We start from the raw sequence: 23,025 nt of genomic DNA, 5'->3' as shown, positions 1-23,025 counted from the left end.
AGAGGCCACTGAGTGCTTTTACACCAACAGCGAATCACGGAGGCTCAGCTGCGGTGCACCGGACATCGAACTGCGCTCTGGACAAAGACAGGCCAGCGAGTGAGCTCGTGTCGCGGCAGTGTGGGTAGACTGCAATGCGCTATACTCGTCCAAGAAAGGCGCTCGGAGCAAGGAGGTGCCAGCGAGCAGGTTTACACTAGCAGTGGTGCAGAGTTGCTGCACTGCATTGTATTGAGCACTGTGCTGCGCTCGAGGCAGGGAAAAGAAATGAAGTGGCCGAACGTGGTGGCTCCGATACGGCGGATGGCACAGTGCACGATGCTAGGGACAAAGGGAGCAGGCCTGCAAGTGTGTTCGTGCCAGCATCTAAGAAGTGTGGCTCCAATGCAGCACTTTGGGCACTCAACTGCACTTGGGACAAAAAGGGGCCACCGAGTGGAAACAGCAAATCGGAGGGGCTAGTAGGCACCTTCTCCGCGCGCATCTCAAACAGCGGAGGAAACCCTTAACTGGCATGGCTACAACTAGGGAACACATCCGAGTGGGCGCCATCACCAAAGTGTGCTTCAAGAAAGGGATCACTCCAGGTGGCCGAAAGCAGAAAGTTGTCAAGGCAAACATGCTTCATGCTTTCGGTTTCGTCCACTTCGTAGGATAATAAGTCGGTGCTTAGCCTGGCGGTCAAGCAGGAACCAAGGCTGTGAGGGGGCTTATTCTGATGCCATACCGAAACCGAGTTGGGCGCCTGTTATGTGGAGATGGGTTTGCCCGAGGCTCATCCTACGAGCGACGGTCACAAAAGGGCACGGCGCTCCTCCACTCCGCAACGCACAAAGGCGCTGTGGCAGGGTTCGGGCAGGGTTTGACACGGCGCAGAGAAGTCTCCGGAATCAGAACGTCGGCAAACATGGATTTATAAACTCAAGATACAACACAGTGCGAAAGTCACGGCGCTTACTGATATGGACTCACCACAAATCCTATTGAGTATGCGCCCTCTGTGCTACGGCAAACTGTGCAGCGGTCCACCAAGTGCCAGAATGAGAAGTTGTGGTAGCAGAGGTCCCATGTAACCGACTCGTTGCGGGCCTGTGTACATCTGTCGCGGCGATGCTCCGTGGAAGTGCTCCGTGGAAGAGAGCTCGGGTGGAGAGGGCACTCGGGAGGCCAGTCAGGGCGCATCCTGGTGACGTGCTCATGGAGTGATCGACGCTGGGAAGGAGAAGCACGGTTTGCGCGGAAGATTAGCTCCAGCTCGCCATCCATGTCCGCCATGTTGCCACTGGGGCGGCGGTTCCCAGAGACAGAGCTAAGCACATGTGTGAACTTAGGGATGAGGCGGAGGAAGGTACCTTAATCCCTGCACACTTCACCCTGGCCGTGCTTTCCGCACTTCATTGCCATCAGTGAGCATGATAAACTCGGAGTTGGCAGCATTGCTGACAGCGGCTGATTCTTTCAATGAAAAACAAGGCACCGAGCAGCAGGAAGCTTGGTAACAAACGTCGAAGTAGCTAGGCTTAGTGTTGGTGCTGTAGTGGCTACGGCTGCCAGCAGATCGACGTGCGAGAGTGATGGTTCAAGGCTGCGAGATAATCATAATGGCCGTGGTGGCTTCGATTAATGCCATTTCGAACCTGTGGTCAAGACAAAAGAGTCCGGGAAATCAAACTGTGAAGTGTTTCAGCATCCGAAATTTCAGACATTCTTATGCATTGGCGCTACAGGGTACGTGGCGGGTGCTGCAAAGGCGTTCGAATTATCGGGCCTGTCCGAAAGTCAGTCATTGTACATGTACACTTCTCAGTTATAATCATTCTAGCCAAAGTGACATTTTTTTTGTTTCAGGCGTGTGAAAACTTATTTTTAAGGTACACTAAAGAGAAAATGATTTTGCTCATACATTAGTAAATTAACTAAAAAATTAAATTTCACTAATACAGGTAAACCTGTTTATAACGAACCTCCACATAACGAATTCCTGGATATAACGAAGTTTTTCTATTCCCCGCTGTTACTCCATAGAAGCAGACCTCTACGTAACGAAGTGGCAGCGGGAGACCCTTCGAAATAACTAATTTTCCCTGCCGACGACCTAGAGATTTTGCCCCAAATTTTGTCATTTTTGCGCAAGCAGTAACCGGAAGCACCTTCTCTGCTATGACGGAATGCGAAGCGAGCACACGTGTGCGTGTGTGCAAGCATGTGCGAGGCGTGCCTGCATTCCTCGACCCGGCGATCTTGCCGCATCGGGCGTGACCTTACCCCTCCCTTCATTCAAACCTGATCCTGCCGCTTGCTGCAGCTGGCCTAGCCCGCCAAGCCGGCACTCACTCCTTTTCCAGTTGATGTTGCCGACGCACTGGTACATGCTGTGCCACATCACACTCGGTGAGCGCGCACATGCGCTGTCAGACGCTGGCGGCGTGTGGAAGCGCCGCTGCAGAAGCAAGCGAAGTGGCCTTCGTGCTGTTGTCTATCGTGTCAATGCAAACTGAGCACCGAGAACACACAGCACGCACAAAGCTTCGAGCCGCCGACGCACCTACACTGCATAGACTCTACCCCCAACATAGATCGCTTTCAAGATACGGCCCGCACGCCACCGCGCAGTACACAGTTGATGCCAGAGTATAGTACAACGCCGCCCGCTATCCCTCCCTCCTTGCTCCCTCGCCGATGTCTCGAGCGCAACAGAAGAAGGCGCGCTTCCTCCCTGCTTTTCTTTCTTTCGCGCGCGAGATTTGGACGCTGTCGTCGGCTCCCCTCGCACGCTTTCACTCGCACATACAGCATACGGCGCGCAGCGACAGCGTTATCGCCCTTGGACTTAATACGGAGCATTTGTGAGCCAAAACCAATTTTAGGGGCGCAACGCATCATAGACACCATCTTTAGATAGGGAATACGGATCTCAAGGGCCATACTTTTGCTGGCGGAAACCGAAAATACGTCATAAGTGTCGCCCCCGGCACTTTGGGCGGCCAATGCCATCGTCAACAACCAAGCCAAGCGACATGAAAAGTCAAAATGGCCACTCGGGCCGGCAGTTCGCAATGTATGATGTGGTAACAGTCCTACAGTTGCGACGCAACAGTGGGGTTACCAATGCATCGGGTTATATTGGAGCTGTGCCGGGACCGGCCGAAAATGACGTAACAGCCGGGAAAATGCAGCATCCGGTAACGTAACAGCAGGGTTCTACTGTATGAGAAAAAATACGGTGTGCACATTGAAGCGAGTGACAGTACGAAGGAAAACTCGCTCGTCGTTGCTTCCACTCATCATCATGCTAGCATTGTGACAGCGAGTGGTCGCAGTCATCGAGTGAGATCTGTTCATGTTTGCCTGTGCGTATGTGACAACATTCTTGTTAATTTAATTAGTAAATGAATATTTGATGCAATTTATACGGCCGATAATACAATAAAAGACGCTGCTGCTAAGGACAATGTACCTGACAGTGTGACCTAGGAAATAAGCGATTACATAGACAATGTTAGTTGAGCTTGTAAAGACCTTTCACCTAACCAGTGCCTGACACTGGTTAGAATTGTCAGACAAAAAAAAAAGGACCAATAGTCTTCTTCTTCGGCTCTCGACCCACAATTCCACGTCACACTTTAGGCGGGGATTTGAGAGAGAAAGATGCAGCTCTTAATAAGGGTGTACTGTAAACTGTAGCTTGGAAAGACTGCTTTGAGGCCAGTGGCGGTGCTGTGAAGCTGTCTGAATAATTGAGCATGTCAAACTTTTTGGTGCTCTTATCTGTTGGTGACTGCAGATATCACTCCATTGGACACTGGCATCTCAAACTGTAAGGTATTTCCTCACTGCTGTATGCTATAACACCAAGACCATATCTGTAAGTGTCTACGTATGACAGTATTCCTCGAATAGCGCCAGTAATACTTGCTTGTAAAGCTGACTTGTCTGGTGATAAGTGACATGAGATCTCACTAAAGGGATAATATCCTTGAAAGTGATTGAATGAGAATGCCATTCCGGAGCGTTAGGTGATGTAACGAGCTTTAGAATTGAGTCCGCTGATGCGAGACGGGGATGTGTTTATATTATATCTTTGGGAAGATCCCCTTTGGTCCTGCAGTGGACATAGAACAAGGTGAATGTGATGAGGACAAAAAAAAAAAAAAGGTAGACCGACAACCAACCTGAGCTTCTCATTCTTGTCATTCCTTTTTTGATGCCCCTGCAGCCAGTGCCGTCCTCTCAGCTGAAGGCTGCCTCACCCGATGGTGCCGCCAAGTGCACGGCAGGAGGATCGCAGCAGCTCTGTGGTCCCCCAGCTGCGAGAGCAGCTGCGGGCAGCCTGTGTGGCAAGCGCAAGCGCAGCATGCGCGAACGGAGCCTCGAGTCAGTCGGCCACCGGCGATCCTCCGAGTGCTGCGATGACATGGACCTGGAGGAAGCCAAGCCTCACCACGGGTGGGTGGTACCCATTTCCCATTGTCTCCTGCGCCGTGTCTTTTTCCGCGTTACTCAATTTCATACGTAGCAGGCAATGATATCAAGGAAAGAGATATTTCGCACTTGCATTCGCCATAACAAATACTAGTAAGTCGCATACTAGAGCACTGCACGGGCCCGGGCCGTCCGAAGCGTTTGTCGGCGGGCTCGGGCCGGGCCCGGGCTTAAAGCCGCGGGCTCGGGCCGGGCTTGAGGCCGCCGGCTCGGGCCGGACTCTGGCTTGAAGCCACGGGCCCAGGCCAGACTCGGGCCCGCTCACTGAAGGGCCTAGGTAGGCCTTCGAGCACACGCGACCGTTATGCATTGCATGGTTCAGTGCATTCTGTGCCAAGCTGAAGTGACACATGCAAGATGACTGTCATCATCATCAGCCTATATTTATGTCCACTGCAGGACGAAGGCCTCTCCCTGCGATCTCCAATTAACCCTGTCTTGCGCTAGCTGATTCCAACTTGCACCTGCGAATTTCCTAACTTCATCACCCCACCTAGTTTTCTGTCGTCCTCGACTGCGCTTCCCTTCTCTTAGTATCTATTCTGTAGCGCTAATGGTCCATTGATTATCAATCCTACGCATTACATGGCCGGCCAAGCTCCATTTTTTCCACTTAATGTCAACTAGAATATCGGTTATCCCCGTTTGTTCTTTGGATAAGTCTAGCTAAGAATGCTGGGTACTAATTGCCTATCGATAGGCAATTGATAGCGAATAAATAGCTAGTTGATTATCGATCAATAATCAATAAATTCCCAAAAATGCTGGGGATGACTTGGTAGTGCTTAGCCTAGCCCAAATACGTGGCCAATACCTTACTATAGCCAATCGACAGCCAATCAATAGCTAATCGATAATTGATCAATAATCAATAAATTTGGATAACTTGGTAGTGCTTAGCCTATCCCAGATACGTGCCCAATATCTTGCAATAGACAATCGATAGCCAATCAATAGCTAATCGATAATAAATCAATAATAAATAAATTCCGGGAAATTCTGGGGATGACTTGGTAGTGCTTAGTCTAGCCCAAAAGCCAGGACTAGCTAGGTGCCCATCATCTCCGCTGTCTCTTTAGTATTGCGCCGCCAGTGCAAGCTACGCAAATTTTTTTTTCTTTTCCGCAAAAACGAACATTGTTTCCGCGCAAGGAAAAGTAAATTATACAAAGAACCACTCCTCAAACCATTTCCATGTCACCGCCTTTGCGATCACACTATTACCAGTGTTGATACTATGGCATTATTTTAGCGCTAAGGCCAGTTACTTTTGTGCTTCAATGCATAAAACAGCGTTTTCCTCAAAAAGTTAACTATAACGCCTATGCATTTCGTTGGACACTTTGAAAATTAATATCTCGAAACTGGTTCAGTCCTGAGAATTCGTTCCAAATGGATACGCCTTGCGAACTCAGCGGCTATAATTCGTAGATTGAAAGATGTGCCGTAAAATGAATAATAAAAAAAGTTAATTCGCGTAATTATGTTAAATATTCAATTAGGCGTTTTGACCATCCATTAGGCCATCCATGTCAGAATTAGCTTGGAACTACATGAAACAATTAGCCTCCTTAGAGCGTCGTCGCATTAATGCGAACACACGAAATCCTGAGATATGGTCAATTCCATACTTCACAACACTCTATAAGCATCAGTCGTTAATACATTACCTACCATTCACTTTGAACAGATACAAAAATGGTGGTAATTTCAGTAAGAAAGAACTCAGCTGACACTTTGGTCGCTTGTAATGTATCTGATGTGATTATTATTCTGCCTTTGTGTATGGTTCTGAGTATATAATGTAAATCCTGTTTCGTTTTCTTAGCAAATGTTGATCTTGTAAAATTCAGTCTCATGCTATGTTGTATAGCTGGTGTTGCGTTGTTTTGTATAGCTAGTAATGTTATTGTAGTGTTGTTTAAAATGCATTCTGTTAAAACTTTTTCTAATTTTGTTAACTCGACGTGACGCAAATATTCTTTGTCTTTCTGTTCATAGCTATTTCGTCTATGAGGAATTCCAGCGATAGCTGGAAATAGATGTGAATTATTGTGCATGTGTGTACACTGTTTGCTGTACTATTGCCTTGCCTGGTCTTATGGGTCACGTCAAGCTACATATGTAGCTTTTAGTCCAAAATGACCGTCCTGCATGTAAACTGGACAATAAATTGATTTTATTTGATTGATTTCGTCGGACACTTTGAAAATTATTATCTCGAAACTGGTTTAGTCCTGAGAATTCATTCCAAGTGGATACGCCTTGCGAACTCGGTGGCTATAATTCGTAGATTGAAAGATATGCCATAAAATAATTACTTAAAACGTTAATTAGCGTAATTATGGTAATTCTTCACTTAGGCGTTTTGATTTCTCGTGGAAATAATGGCCGCCTCATCGAGTAGTTTAGATAAAGGATTATAACTGTGCTATCTGCCACAGGCAGTCTTTAAAATTATGGTTCAGCTAAAATGAAACGCCCTGTATATTTGCATGTTAAATGACATCATAGAACCATACCGTACAAATCAAGGTAAGTGCATGCGCACCACCAGAAAAATAGTAGCACAGGCAATGGGCCGTATTACTGATGTTCCCGTCGGAGAAACAACAAAGATTTCGGCCTTTTATTGCTTATATGCTGCAGCTGATTAAACCTCGAGAAGGTGAGGCTGACAAATACGGTACAATCTGTAAGTAAAAAAAAAAGAATTTTTTTCTTACAGGCCAGACCTGGTCATGCAGACACGGGCCCTAGCTAAGCTTAGTAATGAACGCCCGGGCCCGGCCCTGGAACCACGGGCCCGGGCCGGGCCTGGGCTGGTCTCGGTCATGTACGCACGGGCCCGGGCCGGGCTCGGGCTTTGTATTACGGGCCTGGGCTGGGCTCGGACCTCGTAAAGCGGACCCAGGCCGGGCTCGGGCCGCAAAATCAGGCCCGTGCAGTGCTCTATCGCATAATAACCCTTTGAGGATGCCATTTTTTTTTTTTTTTTTCGAGAAATATGTTCACCTGGGGTCGCATTTTCTTATTGCAGATTTCTATTCTTCAGAGAGACCTACAGTCGAACCCGGCTATATCAAACCCATTTGCATCGAATTGTCCCTTATGTCAAACAATTTCTGAACACTGTACAGTCAAACTTCGTTGATGCGTACCCGCTTAATGTGTAATTGCGGTTTAAACGTAGTTGCGAAGATTCCCCCACCCACCCCCCATTTAACCCCATGTATTGGCTGACCACTTAAGCCGTAGTCGCTCATTGCCGACCAAACGGTTAATGCCTACTATTTTTGTGTCTTATCTACACGCACAGGCACAAAATCGCCAAAACCTCATGTTCGCGGTCGTTCGATTCTCGAGTTGGGACGCCCGGATGACAGCCGTCAGCGATAGTCAACTTAAAACGTGGCCACCATGACGTATTTCATGCTCGTGCAGCTGTTGCCGATTGCCGCGCACAAAAGCATGGCCTTCGAGATTAGCTCCCGGTAACGCGAAGAAGCCGCCGGTAGGGGGTGCGAATTCGTTGTCGCCATCAAATCCAGTTCAAGTAGTAATCGTGCAGAAGCAGATTTTATGGCAAAGTGCATTTCTGCCGTCACCGTGGACGTCGCTTTGAGGTTCCGTATAAAGTCCAAACACGGCAACATCGTCGCCGCGCGCCGTACGCTGTATGTGCGAGCGAAAACTTGCAAGGGTCAGCTGCCTATCTCGCGCGTGCGAGGGAGAAAGGCGGGGCGGAAGCGCACTGCTTCTTTCGCGTGTGTGGCACGGCGGGGGAGGCGAGAAAGGAAGGGGTTTATTTCGGCGGCGGCCGTATCTCGAAAGCGATCTGCTGCGTAGAAAAAGTGCGCGCCTGCACAGGCTTCATCTTCAAAGCGATCTGCAGACAAAGCGCAACTAGCGCCAGTAGCTTCGTATGAACTGTGCTTTTGAAGTCTAGTTCGCGTTGAAGCGAGAGACGGCACGCTCGCTGGTGCTGTCGCGCCTCCCTCAGCGTTCTGACAGCGAATTTCTGCAATCATCGAGCGAGATGTGTTCATGTTTACCTCTGCACGCGTTACACCATGCTTGTTAATTTAGTTAGTAGTGGGGCCTCATGGACAAACTTTCTTGTGGCCTTATCAAGTTCGAAGATGCCGTCGTTGCGGCAAGTGAAGATTACCGATTTTTTGCTGCCTATCCGCAAATAAAGCCTGTCTGAGTGCATGTGTTTGAGAGCATCGTGACTTAGTTCCTTTCCGGCCAGTAAGTAGCCACTAAATGTACATTCGCGGTTAATTCGTACATTGTTTAGTGCGTACCTAAATGTTCCCAGCCAACTACATATTAACGAGGTTTGACTGTAAATTTATAATTCGCCATTGGAAGTAACACTGAACCTGGAATGTCGAAACCCACATGGCTTCTTGGCATGACCTCCGAGATTTAGGCGGTGCCTGTGGTGCGCCGAATATCTTGGAGATGACATCATACCTGTTGACTGCCAGGTCCACACATCATCTGCTTTGGTGCTCTTCAATAAAGGCCATTGATAGGAAAACTAGACAACTACCAACCTTGCAGCTTTGACAACATTGCTGCAATAGTACATACTCATTTATAAACAATTTAGTCAAAGCGAAACTTTATCACAAATGGCTTTAAGGGCAGAAGAGAATTACATGGTGGGACGTAATGGTTAAATTAGGAGGAATCCAGGCAGAAGAGATACAACATGCAGAAAAATAGAAGGCAATGGTAGCAGCTGGAACTGGCAGCTAAACTCTTTACTACGACAAAATTACAAACTGTCCAGCACAGTTCCTGGGAGATGCAGCTAGAAAAAGAAGGAAAAAAAAAGAACATATAAGAAGAATATGTTGTTTTCTTGTTGGAAAAAAAAATTTACCAATTTTCCTGTAGTAAAGATTTCTGTTATACAGGGATACCTCGATATAACGAAGTTGGTAAAATTGGCAATTTGCTTCGTTATATAGAAATTCCTTTGTATTGAAATTCGACCTTTTATGCAAATAAGTAGTCACCGATCTGTTTTTCTTGCATGGAAAGGGGCCGCAAAATTTTCGAAATTTTCGGGCAATTGAAAAAGGGCAAATTTTAATGCGAAAACAATTTTGTTCAATTTGGGAGTCGAATGATACGGTTTCATGCCACATCGACAGTATCTTCACATCACTGGTACGAATTAAGCAAAGCCAGCCACACCCCCACGGCTGATTGCGTTGCCCGCACTGGGTCGATGCTATCATAAAAAGCGCCGGCAGGAATGCGTTGTCTGTCTCTCGCTTCAATGGGTCACCGAAACTCGAGATTACGCAACCTCCAATACCAAACGTGCGGAAAGACATGATGCCACGCTGCCTCAGCACGCGGCAGATTACCGTATTTATTCGATTGTAACGCTAGTTTTTTTCCAGATTTTTTTTACCTGAAGTCTATCCTTGTGTTACAATGGAATACCGAAATTCAAGTTATCTAAAAAGAGAAATGATGCACCCAATTCTAATCAACGAGCTAAATGTGCGAGTGAAAGCGCACGAGGGACGCGCGCTTTCACGGAGAGTGAACGCATGGCGGAGAGCGAACACGAAGTCTTCCCTCGTGAGAAAGGTCGCGGGGGGTGGGGGGGGTGGGGGATGGGAGGGAGGGAGCAGAGGCGACGTTTAGCTGCGGCACCAAATGCATATCTTGTGACCGGGCGTAAGGGGAACTGGCGACTCAGTCTCCCACGCAAAAGGAGGAAAGCCGGAAGGTAGCACAGGAGGGAGGGGGGGCTCGGCTTCTACTCTGCCACCAAAAGCGTACTTGTACTTTGCGCGGATGCGGGCTGTCGCGCACACCGTATCTTGAAAGTGATCTCCACACGACTCTTGCCTTTGTACGCCCTGTGCTTTCGCCGCTCAGTTTCCGTTCATGCGATAAACTGCACCAACCTTCGCTCGCTGCTGCTGATGCGCATGCTTACGCTAGCGTTTTGACAGCGGTTGTGCGTGGTCATCGAGTGTGATTTATTCATGTTTGCTTGTGTGCACTGACACCATGCTTGTTAATTCAGTTAGTAAGCGAACGTGTCCAAGTTTATACATCCGATAAAACTATGCTTGTTACTCCGTATAGCTCTGTACTAATTTGATATCGCAATTGATGCTTCGCCTTTCGGGTGAAACTGCGACTTTTTCGTGCATCCGGTGGTCTCGCGTTACTTCAGTGGTTTCAGTCTTTTTTTTTTTGCTGGATGCAACGTTAAGTCACCCCTCGCATTACTTTCAAGGTTTTATTTTTTCTTGATTGACGCAATGAAAAGTCACCCCTCATGTTACAATCGCATTTGCGTTACAATTGAGTAAATACGGTACCTCTAAAGAAGGGTGCGCAGCTGCGTATGCCAGGACCGAGACTCGCTAACTTACCCCTGCCCCCTCGCGTGCGCTATGATCTTGTTACTGCAAGCTGGCCCCCTCTTTTCCTTTTCTCGCACGGGAAAGCGGCACGCATGAAGCCACCGTATTTCTTGTCTCACCCTCGCATGCTTTCCCTCGCACCTAAAGCACACATTGTGTGGGGCGCGATAGGATCTTATCGCCCTTGGACTCTATACGAAACATGATGTGGCTCCACTTGGGCAGTCGCTGCGCGATTTGGGACGTTTGTTGGCAAGCTTGTAATTCAATCGTTTGACCATCTGCGTCCCTGGAAGTTTCCATTTATGGTCTAGGCATTCCTTTACCGCGGCAGTGAAATTTCATTATAATGAAATTGCATGCAAATACACTTTGTTATATTGAGGTTCTAAATACATGGTGTACTATGAACAAGGGGTTATGAAAAGTGAAATACTTCGTTATACAGTTAAACCTGGATATAACGAAATTGACAAATTCCCGAAAAACTTGATTTCGTTATATGCAGGTTCGGCACGAAAATTCGAAAAAGAAACGCTCACCGTATTTACGATTCTAACGCGCCCTCAGTTGTAACACGCACCTATTTTCTGTTTTTGTCGAAGCACTCATCCTTGGAATGTCACACCAGGTACCGGATGCGTGGATGCGTGTCGTTTCGCACAAGCGCGAGGCATCGGAAACAAAGAGCGGGCGTCACGATGGCGTTGTAGCGTCATATAGTGTTTCCGTAGAAACCCGCTGTTACGTTCCCGGGGGCTGCGTTTTCCCGGCTGTTCGTTTTCGGCCGGTCCCGGCACAGCTCCCATAGAACCCAATGCATTGGTAACCCCGCTGTTACGTCGCAACTGTGCAACCGTTCCCGCATCATACGTTGCAAACTGCCACACCGCGCCGGCCCGAGCGGCCATTTTGACTTTTCATGTCGCTTGGCTTGGTTGCTTGACGATGGCATTGGCCGCCCAAAGTGCCGGGGGCGACAACTGTGACGTATTTTCAGTTTCCGCCAGAAAAAGTGTGGCCCTTGAGATCCGTATTTGCTACATAAAGATGGTGTCTATGACGCGTTGTGGCCCTAAAATTGGTTTTGGCTCGTAGATATCCCGTATAAACTCCAAGGGCGATAACGCAGTCGCCACGCGCCGTATTCTGTATGTGCGAGTGAAAACGTGCGAGGGGAGCCGACGACCGCGTCTAAATCTCGCGCGCGCAGGAAAAGTAGGGATAAAGCGCGCCTTATTCCGTTGAGCTTGAGGCACCGGCGAGGGAACGAGGGGGGAGGGATAGCGGGGCGGCGTTGTACTGTACTCTGGCATCAACTGCGTACTGCGCAGTGGCGCACGGTTGCGCGGGCCGTATCTTGAAAGCGATCTGCGTGGGGCAGAGTCCAGCAGTGTAGGTGTGTCGGCGGCTCGTAGCTTTGTGCGTGCTGTGTGTTCTCGGTGCTCAGTTTGCGTTGAAGCGATAGACAGCAGCACGAAGGTCACTTCGCTCGCTTCTCCAGCGGCGCTTCCACACGCCGCCAGCGTTTGACAGCGCGTGTCCGCGCTCATCGAGTGTGATCGTTCACAGCGTGTACCAGTGCGCCGGCAACATCAACTGGAAAAGGAGAGAGTGCCGGCTTGGCGGGCTAGGCCAGCTGCAGCAAGCGGCAGGATCAGGTTTGAATGAAGGGAAGGGGAAAGGTCACGCCCGCGGCGGCAAGGTCGCCGGGTTGAGGGATGCAGGCCCGCCTCGCGCGCGCACGCACGCACACGTGCGCTCGCTTCGCATTCTGTCGCGGCGGACAAAGTGCTTCCGGTTGTCGCTCGCACAAAAATGACAATATTTGGGGCGAAATCTCTAGGCTGTAGGAGGGGGAAATTCGTTATATCGAGGGGGTCTCCTGCTGCCACTTCGTTACGTAGAGGTCTCAAATACATGTGCTTCTATGGAGTAATGGCGGGGAATAGAAAAACTTTGTTATATCCAGGAATTCGTTATATGGAGGTTCGTTATAAGCAGGTTTAACTGTATCGTGAATTTCGTTATATTGATGTCGTTATATTGAGGTTTAACTGTAGTAATATTGTCTGTCCCTTTGACTTCTGCTTTTTTGCGCATTCTGTCATGCATTGGGTGGAAGAACTGTAGTACAAAGGGCTAGTTGATAGGAATTCATTGATAATAATAATAAAATAGCACACTGCAACCAAGGATAGGAGACGTGTGTACACACTGGGTTGCTCACATGAAACAGGAGATCACATGCAGTCGAGATGAGGAGGACAACGATAATCCAGCCCTTTATTTTTTTCCTACATGCACTTCTTCATTTCTTTTCATTCATGGTGGGTGCTTGCCACTGTGTTCTTGTTAACCTGTTATGGTCTTTTATGTTGTGCAGCGAGACCAGTAGTAGCAGCCTGAGCAGCAGCGAGAGTGACGCTGGCATCCTGACAAACGACGAAGGCCGTGAAGGTACTGTGGCGTGGTTGTTCCTCTTCTAGTTTGGCACGTGGGTTGCAGTGCTCTGTGTTCCTGAGATGCTCGAAAGTGTCACCGAAGGGGATAAGTGTAAAATTGAGTGGATTGGTGAAAATTGCACTTCTGGGACAACAGATGAGTCACTTGTAGCATAAGTGGAAGATTCGTGGGCCAGAGGGGATTCAAGAATAAAAGGTAGGTGGCGATGCCACCTTGAAACAGCTCCAGCACAGGCTCTCTGTGGAGTTGCAGGACTCTGAAGCGTCTGCCTGTTGCAAGTTGTTTATAATAAAGACTAAGAGTATCACCTGCAGTCGCTCGTGTATGAACAGCAAAGTGCGTGGTTCTTCTGCAATCTACTGAAAGGTGCGAATATGCACAACCAACTGTGTGTGTGACAAGCAGTGTTAGCAACACATCAAAGTTAGTCTTATACAGTAAAATCTTCATATAACAGACTTCAGGGGACCACGGTAAATTGTTAATTATTCTGGAAGCTCAAAAATTAACCATTCCGCCCATCAACCCATCAGTTCATAAGTTGTCACCATTTGAGGTATCCACGAAATCGTTAATATTGGCTCTCGACCTGCGTTGTTGCTATTTTCAATAGATTCCGCCGCCTTGCAACATTTCAGAATACAGTCGAGTCCTGCTACAACACAATTCACGGGACACGCGAAAAATTTTGTTGCGGTGGAACTTCATTGACGTGAAATTGGTATGTATACAGTCAAACCTCTATATATAACGAACCTCGATTTAACGAAATTCGCAATGTAACAAATTATTTTTATTTCCCCGTCTTAGTTCTATTAAATTAACGAAACCTCAATATAACGAAATTCTCGATATAACCAAGTTTTTCGATGCAAGTACAACTTCCTGATATCGAGGTTTGACTGTATACGTACGCCAAACAGCAAAGCCACGAACGAAACCGAAACCATTGTCCGGGAAATCTTCGTGATGGCGTGGGGGCAAAGGCTGAGGCGTATCGAAGGGAGTCAATATTGTCTCCATTTCACGAGAGCATGTATTTCACGCCGCAGCATTTTTCGTACATTGCGGACGACGCCTAACCCAACGCGTGTGCCCGGCTGATGGCGGAACACTCATTTTGCAGCACATGCGCCATCGTAATGAAGCGGTTTGACTTATCACAATTTCACTGCATATTTACGACAAACTCTGCAAGCTTGGCAACAAGTTTTATTTCCAGAAGTCGGTCAGCCTGGATTTCTTACGCTTCACGGCAAGCAAAGGCGTTATGCGAGTCTTGCAGTCCGTTGAATGAGCCATAGCAATGTCAATGTCGTGGGCTCTGTAAACTTTTCTGATGAGGTCAAAAGGATGAATTACTTCAAAGCAGTCACTGTGCCTAGCGGTTGTCATTTTCACCAGACTACGAGATGTTAGCATCTTGTTGACAACAGCGGCTGCAGCACAGCCGTGTGGGCGCTGTATCTTGAAAGCAATCTGCGATGTGCACAAAGTACGCGCCTGCAGAGGCCTCATCTTCAAAGCGATCTGCGATGTGGGCAAAGTGCAACTAGTGCCAGTAGAGTCGTGTGCGCTGTTCTTTCTATGTTTAGTTCTCGTTGAAGTGAGAGACTATTGCTGCGCCTCCTCACTCCAGCGTGTTGACAGCGACTTTCCGTGGTCATCGCGCGAGATGTGTTCATGTTTACCTGTGCGCGCGCGACACCGTGCTTGGTAATTTAGTTGCAGTAGAACCCCGCTGATACGTTTTTCATGGGACCGTAAAAAAAAAACGTAAAAGCCGAGAAACAGGAAAAGTTGAGAAATGGAAGTAGTGTTGAACTGCACACAATATTATTTTCATTCTTACGTGTGAAATAAAGTCGTAGTTTTGCCCGAAAGCCGAACTATCGATTGCGATAGCAAATTAGTAGACAGCTATACAAAGTAAGGATAGTACAGTATAGACCACTTATAACGTAACCGCTTATAGTGCAGGACCGGATATAGTTCGGTCTTTTCAGACTCCTGTTAATTTTCCCATAGCACTACATCTACAGTCGACGTCCGATTTCCCGGACCCTCAAGGGACCGCGAAAACGTCCGGAAAATCGGGCAGTCCGGAAAAACGAATGCACGTGAAAACGCACCTTTTTGGTAGGTATTTTTCGCTGACGGAGAGGGTCACGGCCGGAGTACAAGATTCTCATTGCTATTCAGCCAATGCATCGTTTAGGTGGCTCTGAAAAGAGCCGTTAAAAAAAAAAAAACGACGTGGCCGGCGCTACCTCATAGGTCAGCACTTGGGCGCAAAGAAGTCGCTTATTTTCTTTTGCACGGTCCGCTTGCCCGCGATCATGTCTGCCTCAATTTCAGTCAACGTCATGTTGCCGCTGTACACCGATGACAGTGTCATCAGTGCTCGCGTCAACTCCGAGCTCGTTGGCTGTGTAGGAGCTGGCTCTTCGTTCTCGGTGTCGGAGTCGTCGGAATCCTCCGTAACTTGACGAATGATTTCGTCACCGGTCAACTCCGCACATAGCTCGAGGTCTTTGTCAGCGTCGGCAAAGCCCTCAAAGGTTATCCCGGCTGGAATCGACACGCCGGCAGCGCGCAGATCGTCGAAGGCAACGTCCGCGGATGGCAGTTCGTCACTTCGTCAGTTCGTCCACGGAGGGCAGTTCGCGGATGGCAGTTCGTTCGAAGGCGCGGACGAAGACGAAGGAGCAGTCGGTGCCATCGCTGTAAACGGCGAATCCGCTCGACGAAAAGCGCAGCACGAAACAGCTAGGAACTCGGTGGATGCTGAAGGTCGGGAAACGTGATCACTGAAGATAGCGCGCAGCAGCAAACGATCAACCGCAGACACGACCGCAGAGCTGGCAGAGCTGACAAAACAACACGCGAACGAACACAGTGAGGTTTGGCTTGGCTAAGCTACGGCTGGCAACGGATTGACACGTGCGGTTTCGAGGTTACGGCAGCCGCAGCGCGGCGCGGCGGTGCTGCTGGCCACACCTGCGATGCGAGTATGGTGGGTTCGAGGATATGAAAACAGCCAAAATGGCGGCGTCGGTGGTGGCTTTCGGTCGGCGGTTAACAGTAAAAAGTCCGGGAAATCGGATGGCGAAAGCTATAAGCGTCCGGAATTTCGGACTTTTTAATACATTGACTCTATGGGGAACTTGACGGTGCCACAGATGAGTCCGGGAAATCGGGCATGTCCGGAATTTCGGGCGTCCGGGAAATCGGATGTCGACTGTATACGCATACGGCTTACAGTGCAGCCGCGTGAGACGACATACCGGTGATAATGCGGCTTCCGCGGGAAAATCTCGCCGACAAGGGCGGTAGCGAGCACGCTTCTCAACGAGGTGCACCCACCGATGGGAGAGGAGATCAACGAGAGCGATGCAGAGGAGGAGCATGAGACGTGGAGCACGAGTCCAAGGACCATAAAATCGTTGCCGCGCGCCTTATGTGCGAGTGAAAGTGCATGGAGAGCGAATGCAATGCGGAGAGCAAACACGACTTCCGTCGCACGAGAGGCCGGGGGGGTATGAGAGGGAGGGAGGGAGGGGGACGACGCTGTGCTGCGGCACCAAATGCGTATCTTGCAACCGGGCGCAAGGGAACTGACGACGCAATCTGCCATGCGAAAGGAGCAAAGCGGGAAGGCAGCACGGGAGGGAGGGAGGGGTGGGGGGGGGCGGCTTCTACTCTGCCAACAAATGTGTTCGTGCCTGTGCCGGCTGTCGGTTTTGTCGCGCGCACCGTATCTCAAAAGCGGTCTCCACACGGCTCTGACCTTTGTATGCACTGTGCTTACGCCGCTCAGTTTCCGTTGAAGCGATAGACCGCACGAACCCACGCTCGCTGCGGCAGCCGCTTTTCCCCACGCCCGCGTTTTGACAGTGGTTGTCTGCGGTCATCGATTCTATTCATGTTTGCTTGTGCGTGTTGACACCACACTTGTTAATTCAGTTAGTAAGTGAACGTGTCAAGTTTATGCAGCCGAAAAACCTGCTATCCCTACTCCTTATAGCTCTCTACTAATTTGCTATCGCAATTGATGCTTCGCCTTTCGGGCAAAACTGAGACATTTAAAAAAAATTATTACTTTGTGTGCTTCATGCGAAAATCGTAGGTGCTTGGACATTAACCTTTCAACGTTCGTAAATTTAAACGGATGCAAAACTCCCAGTCGCACGCTTTGATTCTCGGATCCGCGCGGCTGCTTGGTCTACATGTTTTGCTATATGCAGGGCTTGAAAATCGTTGTTTTGGTTATAGTGCGGTACCGCTTATAGTGCAGATATTCACGACTCCGGCGACTTACGTTATAAGCGGTCTACACTGTAGTTTTATCATCTGTAAAAACAACGGCGTTATCGCCCTTGGACTTTATACAGAGCATCTATGAGCCAAAACCAATTTTAGGGCCACAATCTGTCATCGACATCATCTCTAGATAGCAAATACGGATCTCAAGGGCCATGCTTTTGCTGGCGGAAACCGAAAATATGTCGTAGTTGTCGCCCCCGGCACAATGCCATCGTCAAGCCACCAAGCCAAGTGACATGAAAAGTCAAAATGGCCGCTCGGGCCGCCACGGTGTGGCTGTTCGCAACGTATGATGCGGGAACGGTCCCACAGTTGCGACGCAGCAGCAGGGTTACCAATGCATTCAGTTCTATGGGAGCTGTGCCGGGACCGGCCGAAAGATGGAACAGCCGGGAAAACGCAGCACCCAGAAACGTAACACTAGGGTTCTGCTGTAGTAAGCGAATGTTTACTACAAGTTTATACGGCCGATAAAACTACTATCCGTAGTTTGTATAGCTGTCCACTAATCAGCTATCACAATCTATGATTTGCCTTTCGGGCGAAACTGCGACATTTTTTCCTTCCACTTTCTGCCTCGGCGATCATGGGCACGATCTTGTACGCCTTCCAAAATGGAACGGAGGCGTTCCGTTCCATCGAGCCGCACACGATTGGTCAATTTGAACGTCGCGGTTGAGATTGACCAATCGTGTGCGGCTCGATGGAACGAAACGCCTCTGTTCGTTGTAGGGATGTAGCAGCGTTCGTTGTAGGAAGATTCGACTATTTTAGTTCGTAGTACTGAAGCCTTGTTAACCGGACACGGAAACTGAATTACGTTCGGTATGCTGAAAAGTTTGGTACAGTAGAACCCCGCTGTTACGTTCCCGGGTGCTGCGTTTTCCCGGCTGTTACGTTGTTTTCGGCCGGTCCCGGCACAGCTTCCATAGAACCCAATGCATTGGTAACCCCGCTGTTGCGTCGCAACTGTGGGACCGTTCTTCAGTTGCGCTGGAACCACCGGCGAGGGAACGAGGGATAGCGGGCAGCGTTGTTTTCTGGCATCAGCTGCATTCTGCGTGGCGGCGTGCGGGCCGTATCTTGAAAGCGATCTATGTTGGGGGTAGAGTCTACGCAGTGTAGCTGCGTCGGCGGCTCGAAGCTTTGTGCGTGCTGTGTGTTCTCGGCGCTCAGTTTGCGTTGAAACGATAGACAACAGCATGAAGGCCACTTCGCTCGCTTCAGCAGCGGCGCTTAAATTCCTCACACCAGCATTCGACAGCGCGTGTCCGCGCTCATTGAGTGTGATGTGTTCATGTTTGCCTGCGGGCGCTGACACCATGCTTGTTAATATAGTTAATAAGCGAATGTTTACAAGTTTATACGGACGACAAAACTACTATTCTCACTTTGTATAGCTGTCTACTAATTTGCTATTACAATCGATGCTTCGGCTTTCGGGCGGAACTACGACTTTTTTTCACATGTAAGAATTAAAATAATATTGTGTGCAGTTTAACACTTCGCTCATTTCTCAATTTTTCCTATTTCTCGGCTCTTGCGTTTCCCGGCTCTTACGTATTTTTTTCTTACGGTCCCGTGAAAAACGTATCAGCGGGGTTCTACTGTATTCTGAAATTCATAGTTTACATTGAAACCATAAGGAAGTTACCAGTAGATTTCTGAAAAGTTCGTTAATGTGGTGTTTGTAGTAACAAGGTTTCATTATACAACCTTGTGCACCTTATTTTTTGTTAAGTTTAACTAAAACCATGCACTCTGGTGTTCAGATTTGAATGACTGCATATAGAGCATTTTGGTTTAGGCTAACCATTAATAACCTGCTACCTTGACGTAGTCACTGAAGTAGCAAAAAGACTGTTTTTGCAAGTGATATTTATTCACAAACACTGCAGTGCTGAGACATTATAGCAGGGCAGTGGGTGCAGTGGAATCAAGTAAAGGTGCTGTGTAAGAAAACAGAACGAACAGCAAGTCTCAAATGATAGCAATATACAAGAAACATCACATTTACAAATCACGGATGACTTTAAAAAACATAGCACTACAGTCGAACCCACTTATAGTGAAGGATACCAGTTTTAACAATGGGTTGGATATAACGTGAGCAGCTGATGCAACGTCAACTTTTGTACATGTTCTATGGTCAAATAAACTGCTTAGTACAAAGCTCCCATGCTGCATTGTTAGTTATAACAATTAAATTTGGCTACTGTGGATGTGTGTGCCGAAAGAGAAAAAAACTGCAAAACTCTCCAGAAATAAATAAGGAGTGCAAAAAGCACGAGTTGATTCGTCGCACTCACCTTTGTGCCGCGCACCCTGTGATCCTGCACGTGGGCACGCATGGCATCGTGTCGCCGGGCTCACGTGCTCGTCTCCCTCTCGCCGATGCCGGAGGAGTAGAATGGAAGAAGGGGTGACAAAGGCATGCCGTGCGAGGTGCGAGGTATCTGCTAAAATTAAGCAGAAACCTGCTTGGTGCAGTACATTTTTTGCAGGTCACATCTCACATTTTTAACACATAAATACTATTGGGAACTTTTTTTGTTGGATTGACTTGAAAAAACTAACTTCATATTTCTAATGAGCACACAAGGTTGAATATTTGCTGAAAATTTCACGTGTCAATAACAAAAGTGTTTTTATCCGGGACCCCCTTAATTATTTATAACGCAGTACTTTTCTAAAAAATGATCGCTTTGCATAGGCACAAAGCCATTTGAAGGCGGAAGGACCAAGTTTAGGCCAATCCAGGTACCCATTATTTCCATGCTGGCCGAACTGCCCTGCTTGCAGCTCCCGTACAGACACTGGCGCCACAGTCCCCTCTGGTTGTAATTATATGAAACTTCGATCCGAATTCGCTCTTGCCGCCGGCTGTCTGCCGTGACAGCAAAAAATAAGTAACAGAATGAGCCATAACTTTGTCTCATCTCAAGCTGAGGCCAAAGTCATTATAATTGATATCAGCTGTTTGCGTTCACGCTGTAATTCCCGAGTACCACCAAAGTATTTCGAGTTTTGCTCACCAGATGATGCTGTTGGCACAGAACAGATTTTCACTGGCAATGACAGTGTATTAAAGCTAGAGCCTTGTTTAAAACATTGGCCTCGTGGTGTGTTTACGATTTCATTGCAGGCACATGATTGTATTTACCGAATCTACTCGCGTAATGAACGCACTTTTCCCCCCCAAAAAATGAAGCAAAGGTGGGGGTTGCATTTATTATGCGGGGTAAATTTTATGGGAACATTTTCGAAACAGCAAAAATTGAAAAGTAAGACGGTAATTATTTGAAAAGTGCATTAAATAATGTATATTTGCAGTAAAAAGAGACGCGAGCTATTTGCAAACCTTGACAGCATTTCTATTGCACTTCACCACGCATTGAAACCACCAGACCTGTCGTCCAGGTCGCTGGCCGCTTCAATAACATTGTGGTTCCTCCGCAGTTCGTCCTCGCAGCCGCTTCCAGCCGTCTGCCGTTATCGCAAGCGTCACGTTGAAGAGCTGCTTTTCGGCAACAGTTTTGACAAGCACGCCGTGTGCGTCTCTTCGCTCGACCATCCTGCTCGCCGGCATGTCAAAGTTTATTGGTATCTGATGGGCGTTTCCGTTTTATGAGCAGATAAACACTCCATCTTACAGCAGGCGTGTAACTCGACATTGGGCTCTTCGCACACAACGAAACCAAAGACGAGCAGAAAAGCGAGCACCGACCACGTGCCGGCCGCCCCTGCTTCACTTGGACTCGCCCGAGCGCCACGACCTACCGCAACCGTGATAATGCGCAGCCTGTTATTACCGCATGCTTCTCGCCAGTGTTCTCTCGTCATGGCTTTGTCATGGACGGGCATCGAGATTAAGTGCGCTTGTTTTAAACACGTGTGCGAGAGTAAAAGATTCTAGTCCCTCCGAAAAACTATAGCACGACCGTTCGATCGTGGGACTGCACAGTAGCAAAGTTGGGGATGTGTTCATCACGTGAGTGCATTCAAAATAGGCGAGTAAATACGGCATTTGGACAACAATGCAAGTTCGTCGCTACTTATTTTGTAATGTCGTGTCCATGTAGTTGCTCTACGCCGCGACGCAACAGCAAGACGGGGTCTGCCTGTCGCGTCGCTTGAATATTGCATGCATGGTGGTTGCCACTTAACCGGTTCGCAAAAAAAAAAATCGATTCCAAGCAAGAATGTATGGGTCCAGGTTAAAATTATGTAGCTTGAAATGGAAAAGCTAATTGGGTGCCAAGTGGAATTCCTTGTGGAAATCCAGAAAGATGCAGTCTCTGTTGAATCGTTCATCAAAAGCAGCAAAAAGACCCACAAGTATTGTGGAAGCTACGCAACTAGGGCAGTTAATGAATCTCACTTCACGTACTTTGCAGTGCAGTTATTTTTGATCTACAATAGTTTTCATGGAATAACTACTTCGGATATTTCAGCCACAACTTCTGGACGAAAAGGTTACATAAAATAACGTATTATTTGTGTTCCTTTGTGCTTTCAGTGTGTGACATAAAAATTTTTATGCTGCATGCGGCAGTGGTGTGCTGTGGCCGTTGGTGACAGAAACATACCATTCTGTTCATTGGGTGGTAATAGCTTCAGATCTGTGACACCTTCCATGTAAGGATTACATCATATTTTACGAGATAGAAGTCTGAAATTTAATGCTACATCAAATAAATAGCATGAATCATATGCATATCTTTCTCTCCTATGTCAGGCTCAACAGTTTTGATTGCTATTGCAGCGCTGCTGCTGTGTGTGGAGTGGAGTGCCGTACCTCTTAGCATTGAGCAGCGCTCCAACGTGTTGCCCTTCAATGCGTGTGCAGGGGACGATGAGCAGAGTGACTTCTTCCACGAGGGCGGACCGAGCTGCTGGTGGGACGAACTTGACGGGGAGCTGGACGCCCGCTTTCAAGCCATCCTGGCTGGAAGCCTCAAGCACATGTCGCCTGCCGCCCGCCGAGCCTACCACAATAATGCCAAGGTGGAGAGTCTTTTTTACACGGGAACAACAGACAAATAAGGCCCACATTCACAAGGCCTCTTTTTGTGTAGAAGTGCTTTCATATTGGCCGTTTTTTTCATGCCCACCATATATGGTAGTGATCGGCATGAAAAGACTAGCTACAGTCATGGCAATCACAGACGGCACCACGGAAGAGAAGTTTTGTGAATACTGGCCCAGGATCGCCAAATGAAATGAACAACACGCAAAGCTCTGAAACAAGAAAATACCATTGCCAATTGATAATTCAGACTCGACGAAGACCTCCCAAATGTCCGAATTATCGGCAGTCCGAAATACGGGATTCACCTGA

At 48.1% G+C, this 23,025-nt stretch overlaps 1 protein-coding gene across 1 annotated transcript in view; it reads left to right on the top strand.

Moving 5' to 3' along the window:
• Window positions 1-22,745, top strand: part of LOC119458676 (G patch domain-containing protein 2) — a 32,372-nt gene extending 9,627 nt beyond the window's left edge. Inside the window, exons 4-6 of the mRNA XM_037720537.2 lie at window positions 4,217-4,446; window positions 13,279-13,352; window positions 22,534-22,745. Coding sequence (XP_037576465.1) covers window positions 4,217-4,446; window positions 13,279-13,352; window positions 22,534-22,730 — 501 coding nt within the window. The 3' untranslated portion in view covers window positions 22,731-22,745. The remainder of the gene's footprint in view (window positions 1-4,216; window positions 4,447-13,278; window positions 13,353-22,533) is intronic.
• The last annotated feature ends 280 nt before the right edge of the window (window positions 22,746-23,025 follow it).

This window comes from Dermacentor silvarum, chromosome 7 (assembly GCF_013339745.2).
Source record: "Dermacentor silvarum isolate Dsil-2018 chromosome 7, BIME_Dsil_1.4, whole genome shotgun sequence".
In the NCBI taxonomy this organism is placed as follows: domain Eukaryota; kingdom Metazoa; phylum Arthropoda; class Arachnida; order Ixodida; family Ixodidae; genus Dermacentor; species Dermacentor silvarum.
This window is presented reverse-complemented; position numbering and strand designations above follow the sequence as displayed.